The sequence below is a fragment of the Crinia signifera genome, chromosome 8 (genome assembly GCF_055691185.1).
Source record: "Crinia signifera chromosome 8, ASM5569118v1, whole genome shotgun sequence".
NCBI classification, from domain to species: Eukaryota; Metazoa; Chordata; class Amphibia; order Anura; family Myobatrachidae; genus Crinia; species Crinia signifera.
In genome coordinates this window covers 18,514,203-18,534,573 of record NC_139224.1, presented here as the reverse complement: position 1 = coordinate 18,534,573, position 20,371 = coordinate 18,514,203, and the positions used below count along the sequence as shown (strand labels likewise).

The window sequence follows — 20,371 nt, the reverse complement described above, 5'->3', positions numbered from 1 at the left end:
TGACATCTCACAGGGGAGGAGCCAGGCGTGGTGACATATTTCACACGGGAGGAGCCAGACAGTGACATTTCTCATGGGAGGGAACAGACACAGTGACATATCTCACAGGGAGGAGCGAGGCAAGGTGACATCTCTCACAGGGGAGGCTCCATACCCGGTGACATCTCACAGGGGTGGAGCCAGGCACAGCGACATCCCACAGGGGAGGAGCCAGACAGTGACATATCTCACAGGTATAACGGGAACATGGGTGTGTTAGGCAGCAGACAGGTGTAATGGGGACGTGGGTGTGTTGGGCAGCAGGTGGGTATGACTTGAGTGTGTTGGGCGGCAGACAGGTATAACGGGAACGTGGGTGTGTTAGGCAGCAGATGGGTATAACAGGGATGTGTTGGGTGGAAGGTGGGTATAATGGGGACGTGGATGTGTTGGGCAGCAGGTTGGTAGGACATGCAGACAGGTTCAACAGGAACGTGGGTGTGTTGGGCGGTAGACAAGGTATAATGGGGAACGTGGACGTGTTGGGCAGCAGGCGGGTATGACATGAGCGTGTTGGGCGGAAGACCGGTACAACAGGAACGTGGGTGAGTTGGGCGGCAGACAAGGTATAATGGGGACGTGGACGTGTTGGGCAGCAGGTGGGTATGGCATGAGTCTGTTGGGCGGCAGACCGGTAACGTGGGTGAGTTGGGCGGCAGACAAGGTATAATGGGGACGTGGACGTGTTGGGCGGCAGACCGGTACAACAGGAATGAAAGTATAAAGGGGACGTGGACATGTTGGGCGGCAGTTGGGTATGACATGAGTGTGTTGGGCGGCAGACAGGTACAACAGGAACGTGGGCGTGTTGGGCGGCAGATGGGTATAATGTGGACTTGTTGGCAGGAGGACAAGTATAACAGTGATGTGTGCGTGTTGGGCGGCAAGCGAGTATGATGTGGGAATATTGGTGGTGGACAGAGGACCTGGGCGCAATGCTACTATATACATCTGCAATGTCACTGATGAGCTCGGCGGATAACCCTACGTTTAAGAATAAGTTCCAGACATCGAATGGGTAAATAATTTAATACTCAGCTCTGTGATCTTTCATAGGACACAGATACACGTGATAAAAAGTAAACGCAGCCACAGCACCACTTCTCCCAGCATCCTCCAGTGTTGGCAGTGCATGGGCACAGGCCCCGGGCAGCAGCACTTACACACAGCACACTCCACACCCTCACATTAAATAACATGTAAACCTATGTGCACTGGGGGTTCGGGAGGCTAGGCCACCGGCTTCTCGTAGTCCTCCACACCTGTGATGGTGGCCTTGCAGAAGAAGCAGTCCTTGTTGTTCATGAGATGCTGGTTGATGCAGGCTCTGCAGAGGGACATAACATAGAACAAGGTGAGGACCAGGGGATAGCTCAGGGTGTCTGCAGTCTAGCTGGGGGGGCGGCTATCTACTCACTTGCAGGACTTGTGGGAGCACGGTCTGAACACTGCGGAGATGGGGTGAGCGTAACAGATGGGACAGAGGTCTTCCTCACTGGTTAGCTGCAACGTACAGAGAATGACATGATTTACAGCTATGTAGTGTGAGTGACCAATGCGGTGTCCAAACCCCACCCCTCTCTGTCCCCGGTACACCACCTGGCTGAGAGCGGACACCGGCTATGAGGTAACGCAGTGTCTAACCCCCTCTCTGTCCCCGGTGCACCGCCTGGCTGAGAGCGGACACCAGCTGGGAGGTGATGCAGCATCTAACCCCTCTCTGTCCCCGGTACACCGCCTGGCTGAGAGCGGACACCGGCTGGGAGGTGATGCAGCATCTAACCCCCTCTCTGTGCCCGGTACACCGCCTGGCTGAGAGAGGACACCGGCTATGAGGTAACGCAGCGTCTAACCCCCTCTCTGTCCCCGGTACACCGGCTGGGAGATGATACAGCATCATCTGTCGTCTAACCCCCTCTCTGTCCCGGGTGCACCGCCTGGCTGAGAGCGGACACCGGCTGGGAAGTAACGCAGAGCAGCATTAATAATGCAGAGATTCCCCTGTGAGGATCACATTCTGTTCAGAAAACTATTTTTATGCTGATCTGCAGTAAACTGATAACTTCATCCTCAAGAAAGGTCAGCACGTCTCACACGGGCAAACAGAGAACATGGGCACGTCTCACATGGGCACACAGAGAACATGGGCACATCTCACATAGGCACACAGAAAACATGGGCATGTCTCAAACGGGCACACAGAAAACATGGGCACACCTCCCGCAGAGCACATGGGCACACCTCCCGCAGAGCACACGGACACACCTCCCGCAGAGCACACGGACACACCTCCCGCAGAGCACACGGACACACCTCCCGCAGAGCACACGGACACACCTCCCGCGGGCGCAGAGAGAACACAGGCACATCTTCAGCACACGCACATAGAAGACCGGCTCATCTCCCACAGGGGCGCAGAGCACACGGCACTCACCTGGCTGGTGGCAGCTGCCTGCTTAGACTCCTCGCTCAGATGTGCCAGCATCCGGCTCACCTTACTGAGCTCCTCTGCACTGATGTAGTCTGTATCTGTACAGAGAGAGACAAGTTACAGTAGTCCTGGATCACCCCCCCCCCCCCCCCCCCCATGCCCTCTCCTATAACTATCCCGACACGCCCTCACCTATAACTATCCCGACACGCCCTCACCTATAACTATCCCAACACCAGCCGACGCGCTGTTCCCTGGTTATGCAACTATATGTGGATGCCGGCATCAAGGGCAGGCTAAGTCGCTGACTGGCTGCCATGGCACCACAGAACAGCAGTACCTGGCGACCAGGCGGGATACTTACAGGCCTGCATGGAGAAATGCTTCTTGTCAGCAGGCGGCTGCCCTGTCCCCAGGACGTTTGGTTCAATCTGTCCCAGTAGGTACTGGATGGAGCGTAACTGGAAACAAGGGTCAGCCAATAGTACGCTGGTGGCCTGCTGTACCCTGAGGGGAGGACACACAGTAATGAGTCACATGACCAGTAACAGAGTACACATGTATCACTGGATGGTGTATCTAGAATAATGTGACCTATAACCTCCTGGATTACCGGCAGGACAGCACTGATGAGTGCCGTGTGCGGGGAGAACGGCTGTTACCGGAGGGATGATGATGATGCCACTATGCGCATAATGTATCCAGAGCAACACCGCGTTCCGTGCTGGTACATCATTACCATGGCCGTCACTGGAACCCTGCGGACCCCACAGATAATGTATACAAGCCCAGTATGAGCAATGGCCACCATCATTTATAGCCTGTCCATCGTATGATAGGTGGATATTACCTGGTGGTCTGTGGTAACAGAGCAGGGATGGGAGTATCCTCATTGCCTATGGGGAGTGGTATGAGGCAGCAGCAGGGATGGGAGTACCCTCATTGCCTTTAAACAGTGGTATGAGGCAGCAGCAGCAGGGATGGGAGTACCCACATTGCCTATGAGCAGTGGTATGAGGCAGCAGGGATGGGAGTACCCACATTGTCTGGGGGAGTGGTATGAGGCAGCAGCAGCAGGGATGGGAGTGCCCACATTGTCTGGGGGAGTGGTATGAGGCAGCAGCAGCAGGGATGGGAGTACCCTCATTGCCTATGAGCAGTGGTATGAGGCAACAGCAGGGATGGGAGTACCCTCATTGCCTATGAGCAGTGGTATGAGGCAGCAGCAGGGATGGGAGTACCCTCATTGCCTATGAGCAGTGGTATGAGGCAACAGCAGGGATGGGAGTACCCTCATTGCCTATGAGCAGTGGTATGAGGCAGCAGCAGCAGGGATGGGAGTACCCACATTGCCTGGGGGAGTGGTATGAGGCAGCAGCAGGGATGGGAGTACCCTCATTGCCTGGGGGAGTGGTATGAGGCAGCAGCAGCAGGGATGGGAGTACCCTCATTGCCTATGAGCAGTGGTATGAGGCAACAGCAGGGATGGGAGTACCCTCATTGCCTATGAGCAGTGGTATGAGGCAGCAGCAGGGATGGGAGTACCCTCATTGCCTATGAGCAGTGGTATGAGGCAGCAGCAGCAGGGATGGGAGTACCCTCATTGTCTGGGGGAGTGGTATGAGGCCGCAGCAGCAGGGATGGGAGTACCTACATTGCCTGGGGGAGTGGTATGAGGCAGCAGCAGGGATGGGAGTACCCTCATTGCCTATGAGCGGTGGTATGAGGCAGCAGCAGGGATGGGAGTGCCCTCATTGTCTGGGGGAGTGGTATGAGGCCGCAGCAGGGATGGGAGTGCCTACATTGCCTGGGGGAGTGGTATGAGGCAGCAGCAGCAGGGATGGGAGTGCCTACATTGCCTGGGGGAGTGGTATGAGGCAGCAGCAGGGATGGGAGTACCCTCATTGTCTATGGGGAGTGGTATGAGGCAGCAGCAGGGATGGGAGTACCCTCATTGTCTGGGGGAGAGCGGAGCACACAGGGGATCACATCTCTGGCAGTGATTCAGGGACATGGTCAGATTGGGTTTCTTTCCAACAATAGAATAAGATGACGCCTGGGGAGCCCCAGCTCAGATCTCCTATTACATTACAGGCAACATTAACCCCTTCCCTGCCACATTACACGGCATCATTAACCCCTTCCCTGCCACACTGCACGGCAGCATTAACCCCTTCCCTGCTACATTACAGGCAGCATTAACCCCTTCCCTGCCACATTACACAGCGGCATTAACCCCTTCCCTGCCACATTACACAGCGGCATTAACCCCTTCCCTGCCACATTACACAGCGGCATTAACCCCTTCCCTGCCACATTACAGGTATCATTAACCCCTTCCCTGCCCCATTACACTGCATCATTAACCCCTTCCCTGCCACATTGCACGGCGGCATTAACCCCTTCCCTGCCACATTGCACGGTGACATTAACCCCTTCCCTGCCACATTACACGGCAGCATTAACCCCTTCCCTGCCACATTACAAGGCGGCATTAACCCCTTCCCTGCCACATCACAAGGCAGCATTAACCCCTTCCCTGCCACATCACAAGGCAGCATTAACCCCTTCCCTGCACATTTCAGGTAACCTTAACCCCTTCCCTGCCACATTACAGGCAGCATTAACCCCTTCCCTGCCACATTACATGGCAGCATTAACCCCTTCCCTGCAACATTACAGGCAGCATTAACCCCTTCCCTGCCACATTACATGGCAGCATTAGCCCCTTCCCTGCCACATTACAGGCAGCATTAACCCCTTCCCAGCAGCCTCCCTGCTACTTTAACCCTCTACATGCTGCAAGGTATCACAGAAAGATTACTCAGTTACCTGGAGACTGTGCCTGTGGGCCGGCATGGCATCAGCCCAGCAATAACATACAGCGATATTACAGGCACAGACTAATATTCTTTATTACATTTCTAATGGTTTCTCCCTCCAGTAATTATACCCCGTGATGGGTACTGATCTCGCAGCCCTGGGTCTCCCTCTATAAAGAGATGATGATACAGGCAGGCGCCCAGTACACCCCCCCCCCCCCCCCTCACAGGCAGCCAATGAGAATCCGGAGACAGCAGGGAGGGAGATAAGTGTCTCACATCAGCTGTAAGAGGACCCAGCATTGATTCAACTCTGCACAAAGTCTTCCAGCTCCCACAGACCAGGAGATGCCACCGGTACCAGGGTCCTGGCTGTTACACTCAGCCTCCTGAAACATTTATCACCATGATGAGCTGGACGGAGAGCCTCCTCATCCTACTCATGGTGGAGAAGCTAGCTGGATGCCCCTCTAAGTGTATCTGTGCCTCGGTCCTCCTCAGCTGTACAAACATCAGCCTGAAGGAGCTTCCCGGCAGCCTGCCTGCCACATCCACCAGCCTGGACCTCAGCCACAACTGTATCAGCCTGCTCCATAATAACTGGCTGTCTACCATGCCACATCTTCATACACTGCGCCTCAGCCATAACCAGGTGAGATGGCTACCGGCCCGGGCCTTCCACAATGCCACCCGCCTGAGGCATCTGGACCTCTCCTCAAACCAGCTGCAGAGCATCCATGAGGAGCTGTTCCTGCATCTGAGCAGCCTGGAGGAACTCCTTCTGTACAACAACCACATTGTCCATGTGGAGGTGGCCACCTTCGCCCACCTGGGCAACATACAGAAAATATACCTCAGCTGGAACAACTTGAGCAGCTTCTCCTTCAGCTCCATGCAGAACCTGACCAACCCGCATCTCCGCACCCTGGACCTCTCCTCCAACCGGTTTGTGGAGCTGCCTGTGGAAGACGTGTCTTCTCTACCAAATTTCATTAAGAGCGGCCTTTACCTGCACAACAACCCACTGACCTGCTCCTGTGCCCTGTACAACCTCTTCATGGCCTGGAAGAAGCGGAGCTTCCCCTCTGTCATGGATTTCTCCAGGGACCACACCTGCCTCTACATGGGGAAGCGCCGTGCAGTAGTTCGCTTCTTGGAGTCCCAGAATGGGTTTAATAACTGCTCTGATGGCCTGGGCCACGATACCGGACTGAAGGTCCATGTTGGGAGGAGGATTCTGGTGACTTGTAACACCAGCCTACCGCAGGAGAATACCACGTACCTGTGGATCTCACCAGCATACGACTTCATCTTCCCTCCAGGAAACAGCAACCAGAGCTTCAAGGTTCATCCCAATGGGAGCCTAGAGATCCAGAAGGCCCAGCCCTGGAATTCGGGGATCTATATGTGCATCGCAGTCAATAGAAGGCTCAGCTATAATGCCACTCATGAGGTCAATGTGACCGTACGTTTTCCCAAGCCTGAGGAGTCCTTTAACACTGGTCTTACTACTCTCCTGGGCTGTGTGGTCAGCCTGATCCTGGTCTTCATCTACCTCTACATGACTCCGTGTAGCTGTTTCCGCTGCTGCTCGAAGCCCCCACAAACCCCCAGTCCTCCGCAGGAGAGCAGCGCTCAATCTTCCATCCTTTGTGGGACTCCGCCGGCTTCTGACGGATTTAACGGGCGCAGGGCTGCAGCCTGCCGCCATGTGGTCTTCCTGGAACCGATAAAAGAACGGCGGGCTGGGAGAAGCTCGAAGATGCTGCAGCCAAGATCAGACTCAGATTCTGCGAGTTCTGTGTTCTCAGATTTCCCAAATGTGCCAACATAGGCCAGGCCCATAAGGACGATCCACCGCGCCTGAGCTGAGACCAACATAGGCCAGGCCCGTAAGGACGATCCAACACGCCTGACCTGAGACCAACATAGGCCAGGCCCATAAGGACGATCCAACACGCCTGACCTGAGACCAACATAGGCCAGGCCCGTAAGGACTATCCAACAGGCCTGTCATACACACGTACCGGGGATGTTTGGGGACAGGAGAATGATGCATGTGTATGGCAGAGCATGGTGCCATGGCTGGGTAACTGCACCCACCTCACCCATCATAAGGTCAGCAGGGGGCACACAGTATTATGTGATGATGGTGCCATCTCTCCCTATATCACGGATGTGCTTGTTACGTGGGAAATGCGGCTTATTTCCATCCAATAAAGACATTTCTCAGCCTGTTCACCTGTGATTAATGCTCACAGAGCATGGAGCCCCGGAACAGATACCCCTGGGGGAGGGGTCACCCAGGCTGCCCCAGGGTGTAGGTGACAATGCAGCGTGGTGGGCGGTAAGTGTGATACCGCGGAGCCAGGACATGGTGTGATGCAGATATGCCGAGCATTGACCGGGCTGCTACACACTCACATAACAATATGTTCATATGTGTGTGTGTATATATATATATATATATATATATAATGTATGTGTGTGTATAGTGTGTACATACGTGTATATAAAGTATGTGTGTATAGCGTGTGTACATGTGTGTATATATAATGTATGTGTGTGTATAGTGTGTACATGTGTGTATATAATGTATGTGTGTGTGTATAGTGTGTGTATATAATGTATATGTGTGTACATAATGCCTGTGTATGTGTACATATGTGTATATCATGCGTGTATATGTGTACATCTGTGTATATAATGCGTGTGTACACGTGTATGTATATAATGTATGTGTGTATAGCATGTGTACATATGTGTATATAATGCATATGTGGTTATAATGCGTGTGTATGTGTACATGTGTGTTTATAATGCATCTGTGTATCTACATGTATATAATGTGTGTGTGTGTACATGTGTATATAAGGCATACGTGTATGTGTACATGTGTATATAATGCATGTGTGTACATGTGTATATAATGCATGCGTATAGGTGTATATAATGCATGTGTGTACATGTGTATGTAATGTGTGTACATGTGTATATAATGCATGTTGCATGTGTACGTGTGTATATAATGCATGTTGCATGTGTACGTGTGTATATAATGCATGTTGCATGTGTGTATAATGTGTGTGTGCATACATGTGAGTATATGATGCTTGTGAATGTGTGTACATGAGTGTATATAATGCATGCGTGTTTGCTATGCATGTATGCTATGCTATGTATGTGTATGTATGTATGTCTACATGTGTGAGTATATAATGCATGTATGCGTGTGCGTATATATATATATATATATATATATATATATATATATATATATATACACATACACATACACATACACACACGCACACACACACATACCTGTGTCTCCGTAATTTCTTGCTAAAGTCGCCTAGAGTGCCCTGCTTGCTGTATATATATATATATATATATATATATATATATATATATATATATATATAAATATAACAATGTGTGTGTGTGTGTATATTTACTGCACCTATTAGGAGATGGCCGGTCAGCAGAACTCACACATCAGCACTGAGGGGGGCACAGGTACTGCACCTATTAGGCGATGGCCGGTCAGCAGAACTCACACATCAGCACTGAGGGGGGGGGGGGGCACAGGTACTGCACCTATTAGGCGATGGCCGGTCAGCAGAACTCACACATCAGCACTGAGGGGGGGGGGGGCACAGGTACTGCACCTATTAGGCGATGGCCGGTCAGCAGAACTCACACATCAGCACTGAGGAGGGGGGGGGGGGGGTCACAGGTACTGCACCTATTAGGCGATGGCCGGTCAGCAGAACTCACACATCAGCACTGAGGGGGGGGGGGGGGGTCACAGGTACTGCACCTATTAGGCGATGGCCAGTCAGCAGAACTCACACATCAGCGCACTGTGGCTCAGTCTCTAAGTGCTAAAGTGTTTTCCTACATTAAGGCTGAATCCCGAGAGACTCTGCGCCTCCTCCATCCTCTCACGTATCCTCCATTCCCCGAATATAAGGCACCTCTGAGACACCGACGTGCTGATTAGTAGTGAAATGACGTTACATAAACGATGTATCTCCCAGAATGCACTGCAGCACACAAAGTATGCTGGTATGTGTGGGGCGACAGCACGTTATAGTGCTACAGAGTCCTAATCCCATGCTGTGGTCTCGTATATATAGTATACCCGCACATACACATACCCTGATGGCTGCGGTCCTGTATACATAGTATATACGGTACATACACATACCCTGATGGCTGGGGTCCTGTATATGTAGTATACACGGTACATACACATAGCCTGATGGCTGGGGTCCTGTATATGTAGTATACACGGTACATACACATTATCTGATGGTGCGGTCCTGTATACGTAGTATACACGGTACATACACATTATCTGATGGTGCGGTCCTGTATACGTAGTATACACGGTACATACACATTATCTGATGGCTGTGGTCCTGTATACGTAGTATACACGGTACATACACATTATCTGATGGCTGCGGTCCTGTATACGTAGTATACACGGTACATACACATTATCTGATGGTGCGGTCCTGTATACGTAGTATACACGGTACATACACATTATCTGATGGTGCGGTCCTGTATACGTAGTATACACGGTACATACACATTATCTGATGGTGCGGTCCTGTATACGTAGTATACACGGTACATACACATTATCTGATGGCTGCGGTCCTGTATACGTAGTATATACGGTACATACACATACCCTGATGGCTGGGGTCCTGTATACATAGTATATACGGTACATACACATTATCTGATTGCTGCGGTCCTGTATACGTAGTATACACGGTACATACACATACCCTGATGGCTGGGGTCCTGTATACATAGTATATACGGTACATACACATTATCTGATTGCTGCGGTCCTGTATACGTAGTATACACGGTACATACACATTATCTGAAGACTGCGGTCCTGTATACGTAGTATACACGGTACATACACATTACCTGATGGCTGGGGTCCTGTATATGTAGTATACACGGTACATACACATAGCCTGATGGCTGGGGTCCTGTATACATAGTATACACAGTACATACACATAGCCTGATGGCTGGGGTCCTGTATACGTAGTATACACGGTACATACACATTTCCTGATGGCTGCGGCCCTGTATACGTAGTATACACGGTACATACACATTACCTGATGGCTGGGGTCCTGTATACATAGTATATACGGTACATACACATTTCCTGATGGCTGCGGCCCTGTATACGTAGTATACACGGTACATACACATTACCTGATGGCTGGGGTCCTGTATATGTAGTATACACGGTACATATACATAGCCTGATGGCTGGGGTCCTGTATACGTAGTATACACGTACATACACATTACCTGATGGCTGCGGCCCTGTATACGTAGTATACACGGTACATACACATACCACAATGACTGCGGTCCTGTATACGTAGTATGCACGATACATACACATTTCCTGATGGCTGCGGCCCTGTATACGTAGTATACACAGTACATACACATTACCTGATGACTGGGGTCCTGTATACATAGTATACATGGCACATACACATAGCCTGATGGCTGCGGTCCTGTATACGTAGTATACATGGCACATACACATAGCCTGATGGCTGGAGTCCTGTATACGTAGTATACACAGTACATACACATATCCTGATGGCTGCGGTCCTGTATATGTAGTATACATGGCACATACACATAGCCTGATGGCTGCGGTCCTGTATATGTAATATACACGGTGCATACACATAGCCCGATGGCTGCGGTCCTGTATACGTAGTATACATGGCACATACACATAGCATGATGCCTTCGGTCCTGTATACGTAGTATACACTGTACATACACATTTCCTGATGGCTACAGTCCTGTATATGTAGTATACACGGTACATATACATACCATGATGGCTGCGGTCCCAGCGCTCTCAGGCCATCTATAACCTTCTCCAGGGCACAGGGACGGAGGAGAGAGCAGCAATATCGGTCCTCTAGCACCAAATCCACCAATGGGATAAGGCCTTGGCAGTACCCAAAGATCCGGCTCCTGCCTGGTCAACTCAGATAAGCAGTATCTACAGAGAAGCTGGTACCTGGTGCATGCTGGAGGAACGGTGCCAGCCTACGATACATATGCGTAATACCGGGAATGGCTCAGCAGTGTGAGCACAGACACTCATTGTACAGAAGGACAGACGCTGCACTCACCCCTGGGGTTCACTATCAACCAACAGCCGTGCCAGAATCCCCGTCACCGCCACCAGAATGGGGTAATGGTCGACGCTCTCCAGGCCTGTGGGGCAGAGGGCGATAATGAGGGCAGGAAGCGGAATGCTGCCGTATAGATTGGGGAGATCTCGCAGGGGGCTACTCACCCGGTAGCCGGAGATTGACCACTCTGTCAAAGAGGTTCCGCTCAGCCGTCACTCGGTTCAGCACCTGGTTCAGCAGCTGCCAAGTTAGGAGAAAAGTGCAGTTGTCAGTCAGACAGATGTACAACATGTGCACCGGTAGGGTACAGAGGAGAGACAATGCGTAATGTACGCATATGAATGTGTCTTCAGGATACAGGTTATATAGTTCCCACTGAGATATGCTGGGCACAGACAGGAAGGAACGTGTGGCCTCTGGATGATGGAGATGATGTGAGATACCCACCACAGTGTGACAGTAGGGAACGTGTGGCCTCTGGATGATGGAGATGATGTGCGATACCCACCACAGTGTGACAGGAGGGAACATGTGGCCTCTGGATGATGGAGATGATGTGCGATACCCACCACATGTGTGACAGGAGGGAACGTGTGGCCTCTGGATGATGGAGATGATGTGCGATACCCACCACAGTGTGACAGGAGGGAACGTGTGGCCTCTGGATGATGGAGATGATGTGTGATACCCACCACATGTGTGACAGGAGGGAACGTGTGGCCTCTGGATGATGGAGATGATGTGTGATACCCACCACAGTGTGACAGGAGGGAACGTGTGGCCTCTGGATGATGGAGATGAGGTGTGATACCCACCACAGTGTGACAGGAGGGAACGTGTGGCCTCTGGATGACGGAGATGATGTGCGATACCCACCACAGTGTGACAGGAGGGAACGTGTGGCCTCTGGATGATGGAGATGATGTGCGATACCCACCACAGTGTGACAGGAGGGAACGTGTGGTCTCTAGATGATGGAGATGATGTGCGATACCCACCACAGTGTGACAGGAGGGAACGTGTGGTCTCTGGATGATGAAGATGATGTGCGATACCCACCAGTGTGACAGGAGGGAACGTGTGGCCTCTGGATGATGGAGATGATGTGCGATACCCACCACAGTGTGACAGGAAGGAACGTGTGGCCTCTGGATGACGGAGATGATGTGCGATACCCACCACAGTGTGACAGGAGGGAACGTGTGGCCTCTGGATGATGGAGATGATGTATGATACCCACCACAGTGTGACAGTAGGGAACGTGTAGCCTCTGGATGATGGAGATGATGTGTGATACCCACCACAGTGTGACAGTAGGGAACGTGTGGCCTCTGGATGATGGAGATCATGTGCGATACCCACCAGTGTGACAGGAGGGAACGTGTGGCCTCTGGATGATTGAGATGATGTGCGATACCCACCGCAGTGTGACAGTAGGGAACGTGTGGCCTCTGGATGATGGAGATGATGTGCGATACCCACCACAGTGTGACAGGAGGGAACATGTGGCCTCTGGATGATGGAGATGATGTGCGATACCCACCACATGTGTGACAGGAGGGAACGTGTGGCCTCTGGATGATGGAGATGAAGTGTGATACCCACCACAGTGTGACAGGAGGGAATGTGTGGCCTCTGGATGATGGAGATGATGTGCGATACCCACCACATGTGTGACAGGAGGGAACGTGTGGCCTCTGGATGACGGAGATGATGTGCGATACCCACCACAGTGTGACAGGAGGGAACGTGTGGCCTCTGGATGATGGAGATGATGTGCGATACCCACCACAGTGTGACAGTAGGGAACGTGTAGCCTCTGGATGATGGAGATGATGTGCGATACCCACCGCAGTGTGACAGGAGGGAACGTGTAGCCTCTGGATGATGGAGATGATGTATGATACCCACCACAGTGTGACAGGAGGGAACGTGTGGCCTCTGGATGATGGAGATGATGTGCGATACCCACCGCAGTGTAACAGGAGGGAACGTGTAGCCTCTGGATGATGGAGATGATGTATGATACCCACCGCAGTGTGACAGGAGGGAACGTGTGGCCTCTGGATGATGGAGATGATGTGTGATACCCACCACATGTGTGACAGGAGGGAACGTGTGGCCTCTGGATGATGGAGATGATGTGCGATACCCACCGCAGTGTGACAGGAGGGAACGTGTGGCCTCTGGATGATGGAGATGATGTGCGATACCCACCAGTGTGACAGGAGGGAACGTGTGGCCTCTGGATGATGGAGATGATGTGCGATACCCACCGCAGTGTGACAGTAGGGAACGTGTGGCCTATGGATGATGGAGATGATGTGCGATACACACCACACAGTGTGACAGTAGGGAACGTGTGGCCTCTGGATGACGGAGATGATGTGCGATACCCATGACAGTGTGACAGTAGGAAACGTGTGGCCTCTGGATGATGGAGATGAGGTGTGATACCCACCACAGTGTGACAGTAGGGAACGTGTGGCCTCTGGATGATGGAGATGAGGTGTGATACCCACCACAGTGTGACAGGAGGGAACGTGTGGCCTCTGGATGATGGAGATGATGTGCGATACCCACCACAGTGTGACAGGAGGGAACATGTGGCCTCTGGATGATGGAGATGATGTGCGATACCCACCAGTGTGACAGGAGGGAACGTGTGGCCTCTGGATGATGGAGATGATGTGCGATACCCACCGCAGTGTGACAGTAGGGAACGTGTGGCCTATGGATGATGGAGATGATGTGCGATACACACCACACAGTGTGACAGTAGGAAACGTGTGGCCTCTGGATGATGGAGATGAGGTGTGATACCCACCACAGTGTGACAGTAGGGAACGTGTGGCCTCTGGATGATTGAGATGATGTGCAATACCCACCAGTGTGACAGGAGGAAACGTGTGGCCTCTGGATGATGGAGATGATGTGCGATACCCACCACAGTGTGACAGTAGGGAACGTGTGGCCTCTGGATGATGGAGATGATGTGCGATACCCACCACAGTGTGACAGTAGGGAACGTGTGGCCTCTGGATTATGGAGATGATGCATGATACCCACCACAGTGTGACAGGAGGGAACGTGTGGCCTCTGGATGATTGAGATGATGTGCAATACCCACCAGTGTGACAGGAGGGAACGTGTGGCCTCTGGATGATGGAGATGATGTGCGATACCCACCACAGTGTGACAGTAGGGAACGTGTGGCCTCTGGATGATGGAGATGATGTGCGATACCCACCACAGTGTGACAGTAGGGAACGTGTGGCCTCTGGATTATGGAGATGATGCATGATACCCACCACAGTGTGACAGGAGGGAACGTGTGGCCTCTGGATGATGGAGATGATGTATGATACCCACCACAGTGTGACAGGAGGGAATGTGTTTGCCATCCAGAGAGGTATTGAAAAGGAGATAATGATTTGTAGGACAGCTACATTAGATAGATGCTTTAAAAGGTACGTACATTGCTATTTATAAGGAAGTGGGAGCTGCTGCCATTTATCATGGTCTGGGAAAGAATTTATTGGCGCTATACCTGAGCCAAGCGGCGCAGCAGCAGTTCAGAGGCGGATCGGCTCCAATCAAGGAAAATATCAGGTATTAGGGTGACAGTCATCTCCAGAACCCGCAGAAGGCTGACTGATAGGTCAAAGCAGGTCGCACAGACTTTCAGCTGTCGGCTGTCTACGAAGTTCCTCTCTAGACGCTCAGCGGCCTGCTGGATCTGGGAATGGAGAAGAAAGAAAGTCATCAACCTTGTACACCAGTAGCACTGTATATGAAGAATGTAGGAACGCACTAGGGTATAATGACATCTCACCTCAATACAATAGCTACCTGCACTCTCACCCTCCGTTCCCCAGCACCGGTTCTCCCCCCACCCCTCTGTATCACATGAGTCCTCCTCACCTCCTGTATCATGCCGATGAACTCAGAAAACGCCCAGTTGAGTTGATTTAGAACACTGTTCAAGAAGCTGGAGGCCAGTTCTGGGTCCCCCCGGAGAAGCCCTGCCATTGTGTTCTGCAGGAGTGTGGACGGACAAGGCTCTGCAATAAGGGAGAGTGACCAATTACACCAGACATAAAGCAACCTGTGTACCATAGCCTGAAATGTAGGGACTCATTAACAAAGTGCTGAGGGCCCACTGTTGTGCGGAGGAGTAGGAAAGAAAGATGGCAGAAGCACAAGGAATCCAGCGTCCCCAACCGTAAGGCAACAGTGACAGTCCCAGCGTCCCCAACCGTAAGGCAACAGTGACAGTCCCAGCGTCCCCAACCGTAAGGCAACAGTGACAGTCCCAGCGTCCCTTAACATAAGGCAACAGTGACAGTCCCAGCGTCCCCCACCATAAGGCAACAGTGACAGTCCCAGCATCCCCAACCGTAAGGCAACAGTGACAGTCCCAGCGTCCCCTAACATAAGGCAACAGTGACAGTCCCAGCGTCCCCCACCATAAGGCAACAGTGACAGTCCCAGCGTCCCCAACCATAATGCAACAGTGACAGTCCCAGCATCCCCAACCATAATGCAACAGTGACAGTCCCAGCGTCCCCAACCATAATGCAACAGTGACAGTCCCAGCATCCCCAACCATAAGGCAACAGGGACAGTCCCAGCGTCCCCAACCGTAAGGCAACAGTGGCAGTCCCAGCGTCCCCAACCATAATGCAACAGTGGCAGTCCCAGCGTCCCCTACCATAATGCAACAGTGGCAGTCCCAGCGTCCCTAACCATAAGGCAACAGTGACAGTTCCAGCGTCCCCAACCATAATGCAACAGTGGCAGTCCCAGCGTCCCCAACCATAAGGCAACAGTGGCAGTCCCAGCGTCCCCAACCATAATGCAACAGTGGCAGTCCCAGCATCCCCAACCATAATGCAACAGTGACAGTCCCAGCGTCCCCAACCATAATGCAACAGTGACAGTCCCAGCATCCCCAACCATAATGCAACAGTGACAGTCCCAGCATCCCCAACCATAAGGCAATAGTGACAGTCCCAGCGTCCCCAACCATAATGCAACAGTGGCAGTCCCAGCGTTCCCAACCATAAGGCAACAGTGACAGTCCCAGCGTCCCCAACCGTAAAGCAACAGTGACAGTCCCAGCGTCCCCAACCATAAGGCAACAGTGACAGTCCCAGCGTCCCCTAACATAAGGCAACAGTGACAGTCCCAGCGTCCCCAACCATAAGGCAACAGTGACAGTCCCAGCGTCCCCTAACATAAGGCAACAGTGACAGTCCCAGCGTCCCCAACCATAAGGCAACAGTGACAGTCCCAGCGTCCCCAACCATAAGGCAACAGTGACAGTCCCAGCATCCCCAACCATAATGCAACAGTGACAGTCCCAGCGTCCCCAACCATAAGGCAACAGTGACAGTCCCAGCGTCCCCAACCATAAGGCAACAGTGACAGTCCCAGCGTCCCCAACCATAAGGCAACAGTGACAAGCATACGCTGCCACCGGCCCCCCACTGCTATGTATACTTACTCTGCAGACTTGGCAAGTTGGCATCTTCTGGTTTGGTTTTGAGCAGGTGCGGAAGTCTCGTATATCGATAGCCAAATCCACAGCCCTGACATGTAGAGAAGAGAAGGTAATTAAGGATCACAGGCCACAGAGTGCCCCCTCTCTGAGATCCCCAACAGTATTAGCTATCATTGTCGCAAGGGAAATAGTGTCATTGTTTGGACCTGTGTCTATGGACTACTAACATCATTCTACTTACATCCTAACACTCGCTATTTACTAACTAAAATCAACTCCACGCCGACATGGATAGTGGGGGTATGAAAAGGTCAGAGGACGTGTACCGCTGCGCTCGCCACGCTTTGGGTTGGCATTGATACTGGGGTGGCATTAACAATGGGGGGGGGGGGGCATTTCACATAGTAATTACCCATAAGGGTGGGTGTACAATTAAAAATCGGGTCTGTGGTTGCATTTAACATAGTAATCAGCCATCAGGGTGGCTGTATAATGGGAAAATCGGGTGTAATCGCGTCGCATCGCATGCCATTGTAATGGCATGCGATCTTAAAATTGTACAATAACCTCTAAAAACCTTTATATCGGGTCAGATCGGGTCCCATCGCATCCCTTAACTAATGGTATGCGATGGGACCCGACGGGCGCCGTGCTAGGAAACAAGTATCACATATACTTCTAACATCATTCTACTAACATCCAGACACCTGCTATTTACTTACTTGTTCTCCTCCGGTATCCATATACTTCTAACATCATTCTACTAACATCCAGACACCTGCTATTCACTTACTTGTTCTCCTCCGGTATCCATATACTTCTAACATCATTCTACTAACATCCAGACACCTGCTATTCACTTACTTGTTCTCCTCCGGTATCCATCTACTTCTAACATCATTCTACTAACATCCGCTATTTACTTACTCATTCTCCTCCTGTAGCCATCTACTTCTAACATCATTTTAGTAACATCTTAACACCCGCTATATACTAACTCGTTCTCCTGTATCCATCTACCACTAACATCATTGATAGAGACCCCCTTGGGGTCTGCATAGTCATATGGGGAATAGCTCAGAATTCCTTTGTCCCAGAGCGTCGCACAAAGCACATATGAGCTAATAAGTTTTACAATAAGTTAAACAATGTGATTTGCAAGATCGTCAGCTGATATTTAGCTCTGCAGCCTTTGCTGAAAGCAGCTATGAAATTAGGAAATATAAGGACCTGCACCCAGGTTTGAGTAAGTACTGTATGTCCAGACACCTACTCCAACTGTCTCAGAAGAACCACAGAATCAGCTAAATCCAGATTTCAAACCATATAAGACAATAGGTACTTTCCACACAAACAGCATTACAAAATGGAAGTGCATGCTTGCTACGCAGATCATGTCTGAACCAATGTTTGTCCTGTAATCCCTCCCCATTGGGGAGGGTCATAAATTAATATGTATGAATTTCCTGTAAGACCCTACCCCTGAAGGGAAGGGCATGCTTGTATGTTCTCTTATAAAGATGTATGCTTTGCTATTAAACTTTAGAATACTTGCAATTATGATCCAACTTGTGTGGTATCTTATTCTTGTATTCTCCTGATCAGATCAGTAAAGGTAAGGTGTTCCAGAGGTGTCTGAATATATATCGAAGGTAATTATTAACGCTGGTATCATTCTACTAACATCCTATCACCCGTTTTTTACTTACTCCTTCTCCTCCTGTATCTAAAGTGCCCCTAACATAATTCTAACAAGATCCCGACACCAGCTATTTACTTACTTGTTCCCCTCCTGTATCCACATACTTCAAACATTCTACTAACATCCCAACACAATATTTACTAACTCGTTCTCCTCTTGTATACATCTAATTATATCATTCTACTAACATTCTAACACTCACTATTTACTAACTTGTTCCCCTCCTGTATCCATGTACTTATATCATCATTCTACTAACATTCTGACACCTGCTACTTACTAACTCGTTCTCCTCCGGTATCCATATACTTCTATCTTCAGTGTACTAACATGCCAACACCCGCTATTTAATAACTTGTTACCCTCAACCCCATTGTCTGTATAGAGCGCGTTATCTCCCACGTTCCCCATGAGGCATTCTTATCTCTCTTCTCCATGAAATGCGTCCTGTCCCTCAATTTCCTGTAAAGGGCCAGATGGGATTCAGGGCCAGATGGGATTCAAGGGCCAGATGGGATTCATCCGAGGGTATTAATGGAATTAAGGGATGAACTAGCTACCCCCCTACATTATATCTTTAGCAAGTCACTATCGTCAGGTATAGTACCAAAAGATTGGAGAATAGCAGAGGTAGTGCCAATATTCAAAAAAGGAAAAAAGGAAGATCCCGCTAATTACAGACCCGTTAGTTTAACATCAATTGTGGGTAAACTATTTGAAGGATTTTTAAGGGATGGTATCCAGGAATATTTAGATCATCACCTTCTACTCAGTACTAACCAACATGGGTTCGTGAAAAATCGTTCATGCCAAACTAATCTACTAGGGTTCTATGAAGAGGTTAGCAAAAACCTCGATAATGGAAATGCTGTAGATGTGATTTTCCTAGATTTTGCTAAAGCATTTGATACTGTCCCACACAAGAGATTGATTAATAAAATGGAGAACCTAGGATTGGGTGAAAATATCTGCAGATGGGTAGGGAATTGGCTATGTAATAGAGAACAAAGAGTGGTTGTGAATGGTGCCGTATCAGATATGATACCGGTACTAAGTGGCGTGCCCCAGGGTTCGGTTTTGGGGCCCATTTTGTTTAACATTTTTATTAACGATATTGGGATAGGGTTACTCAGCAATGTATCCATCTTTGCGGACGATACAAAACTTAGCAAAGTCATCAAATCACCAGAAGATGTCACCATGCTTCAAAATGATCTTGCAATTCTAGATGAGTGGGCAAAAAAATGGAAGATGAGGTTCAATGTAGATAAATGTAAGGTTATGCACCTTGGGAGACACAACCAGTGTGCAAGTTACAACCTTAGCGGAGAGGAACTGGGTAATTCCATACTTGAAAAGGATCTAGGAGTCCAAATAGACAGCAATCTAGGATGTAGTGCCCATTGTAATGTAGCTACAAAAAAGGCCAACAAAATTCTGGCATGTATTAAGAGGGGAATGGAAACTAGGGACTCAAGGGTAATTATGCCACTATATAAAGCATTGGTGAGACCTCACCTAGAGTACGGAGTACAGTTCTGGGCCCCACACTATAAAAAGGACATCATAGAATTAGAAAAAGTCCAAAGGCGAGCAACAAAGCTTATTAGGGGAATGGAGAATTTAAGCTACGGGGAGAGATTAAGCAAATTGGGA

The 20,371-nt window shown here is 50.3% G+C and overlaps 2 protein-coding genes across 2 annotated transcripts in view; one reads left to right on the top strand and one right to left on the bottom strand.

Moving 5' to 3' along the window:
• Window positions 1-1,049: 1,049 nt before the first annotated feature.
• RNF123 (ring finger protein 123) overlaps window positions 1,050-20,371 on the bottom strand; it is a 53,784-nt gene continuing 34,462 nt past the window's right edge. Inside the window, exons 31-39 of the mRNA XM_083155885.1 lie at window positions 17,017-17,101; window positions 15,432-15,571; window positions 15,058-15,246; window positions 11,672-11,747; window positions 11,505-11,589; window positions 2,835-2,977; window positions 2,474-2,568; window positions 1,457-1,542; window positions 1,050-1,366 (exon numbers count right to left, since the gene is read on the bottom strand). Of these exons, the coding sequence (XP_083012011.1) occupies window positions 1,270-1,366; window positions 1,457-1,542; window positions 2,474-2,568; window positions 2,835-2,977; window positions 11,505-11,589; window positions 11,672-11,747; window positions 15,058-15,246; window positions 15,432-15,571; window positions 17,017-17,101 (996 nt within the window). The 3' untranslated portion in view covers window positions 1,050-1,269. The remainder of the gene's footprint in view (window positions 1,367-1,456; window positions 1,543-2,473; window positions 2,569-2,834; window positions 2,978-11,504; window positions 11,590-11,671; window positions 11,748-15,057; window positions 15,247-15,431; window positions 15,572-17,016; window positions 17,102-20,371) is intronic.
• AMIGO3 (adhesion molecule with Ig like domain 3) lies at window positions 5,501-7,627 on the top strand. Its single transcript, XM_083155886.1, has one exon. The coding sequence runs from the start codon at window positions 5,699-5,701 to the stop codon at window positions 7,124-7,126; it is 1,428 nt and encodes a 475-aa protein (XP_083012012.1). The 5' UTR covers window positions 5,501-5,698; the 3' UTR covers window positions 7,127-7,627.

Coding starts and splice junctions, on each gene's coding strand:
- AMIGO3 (XM_083155886.1), top strand. CDS start 5,699: ATGATGAGCTGGACGGAGAGCCTCCTCATCCTACTCATGGTGGAGAAG.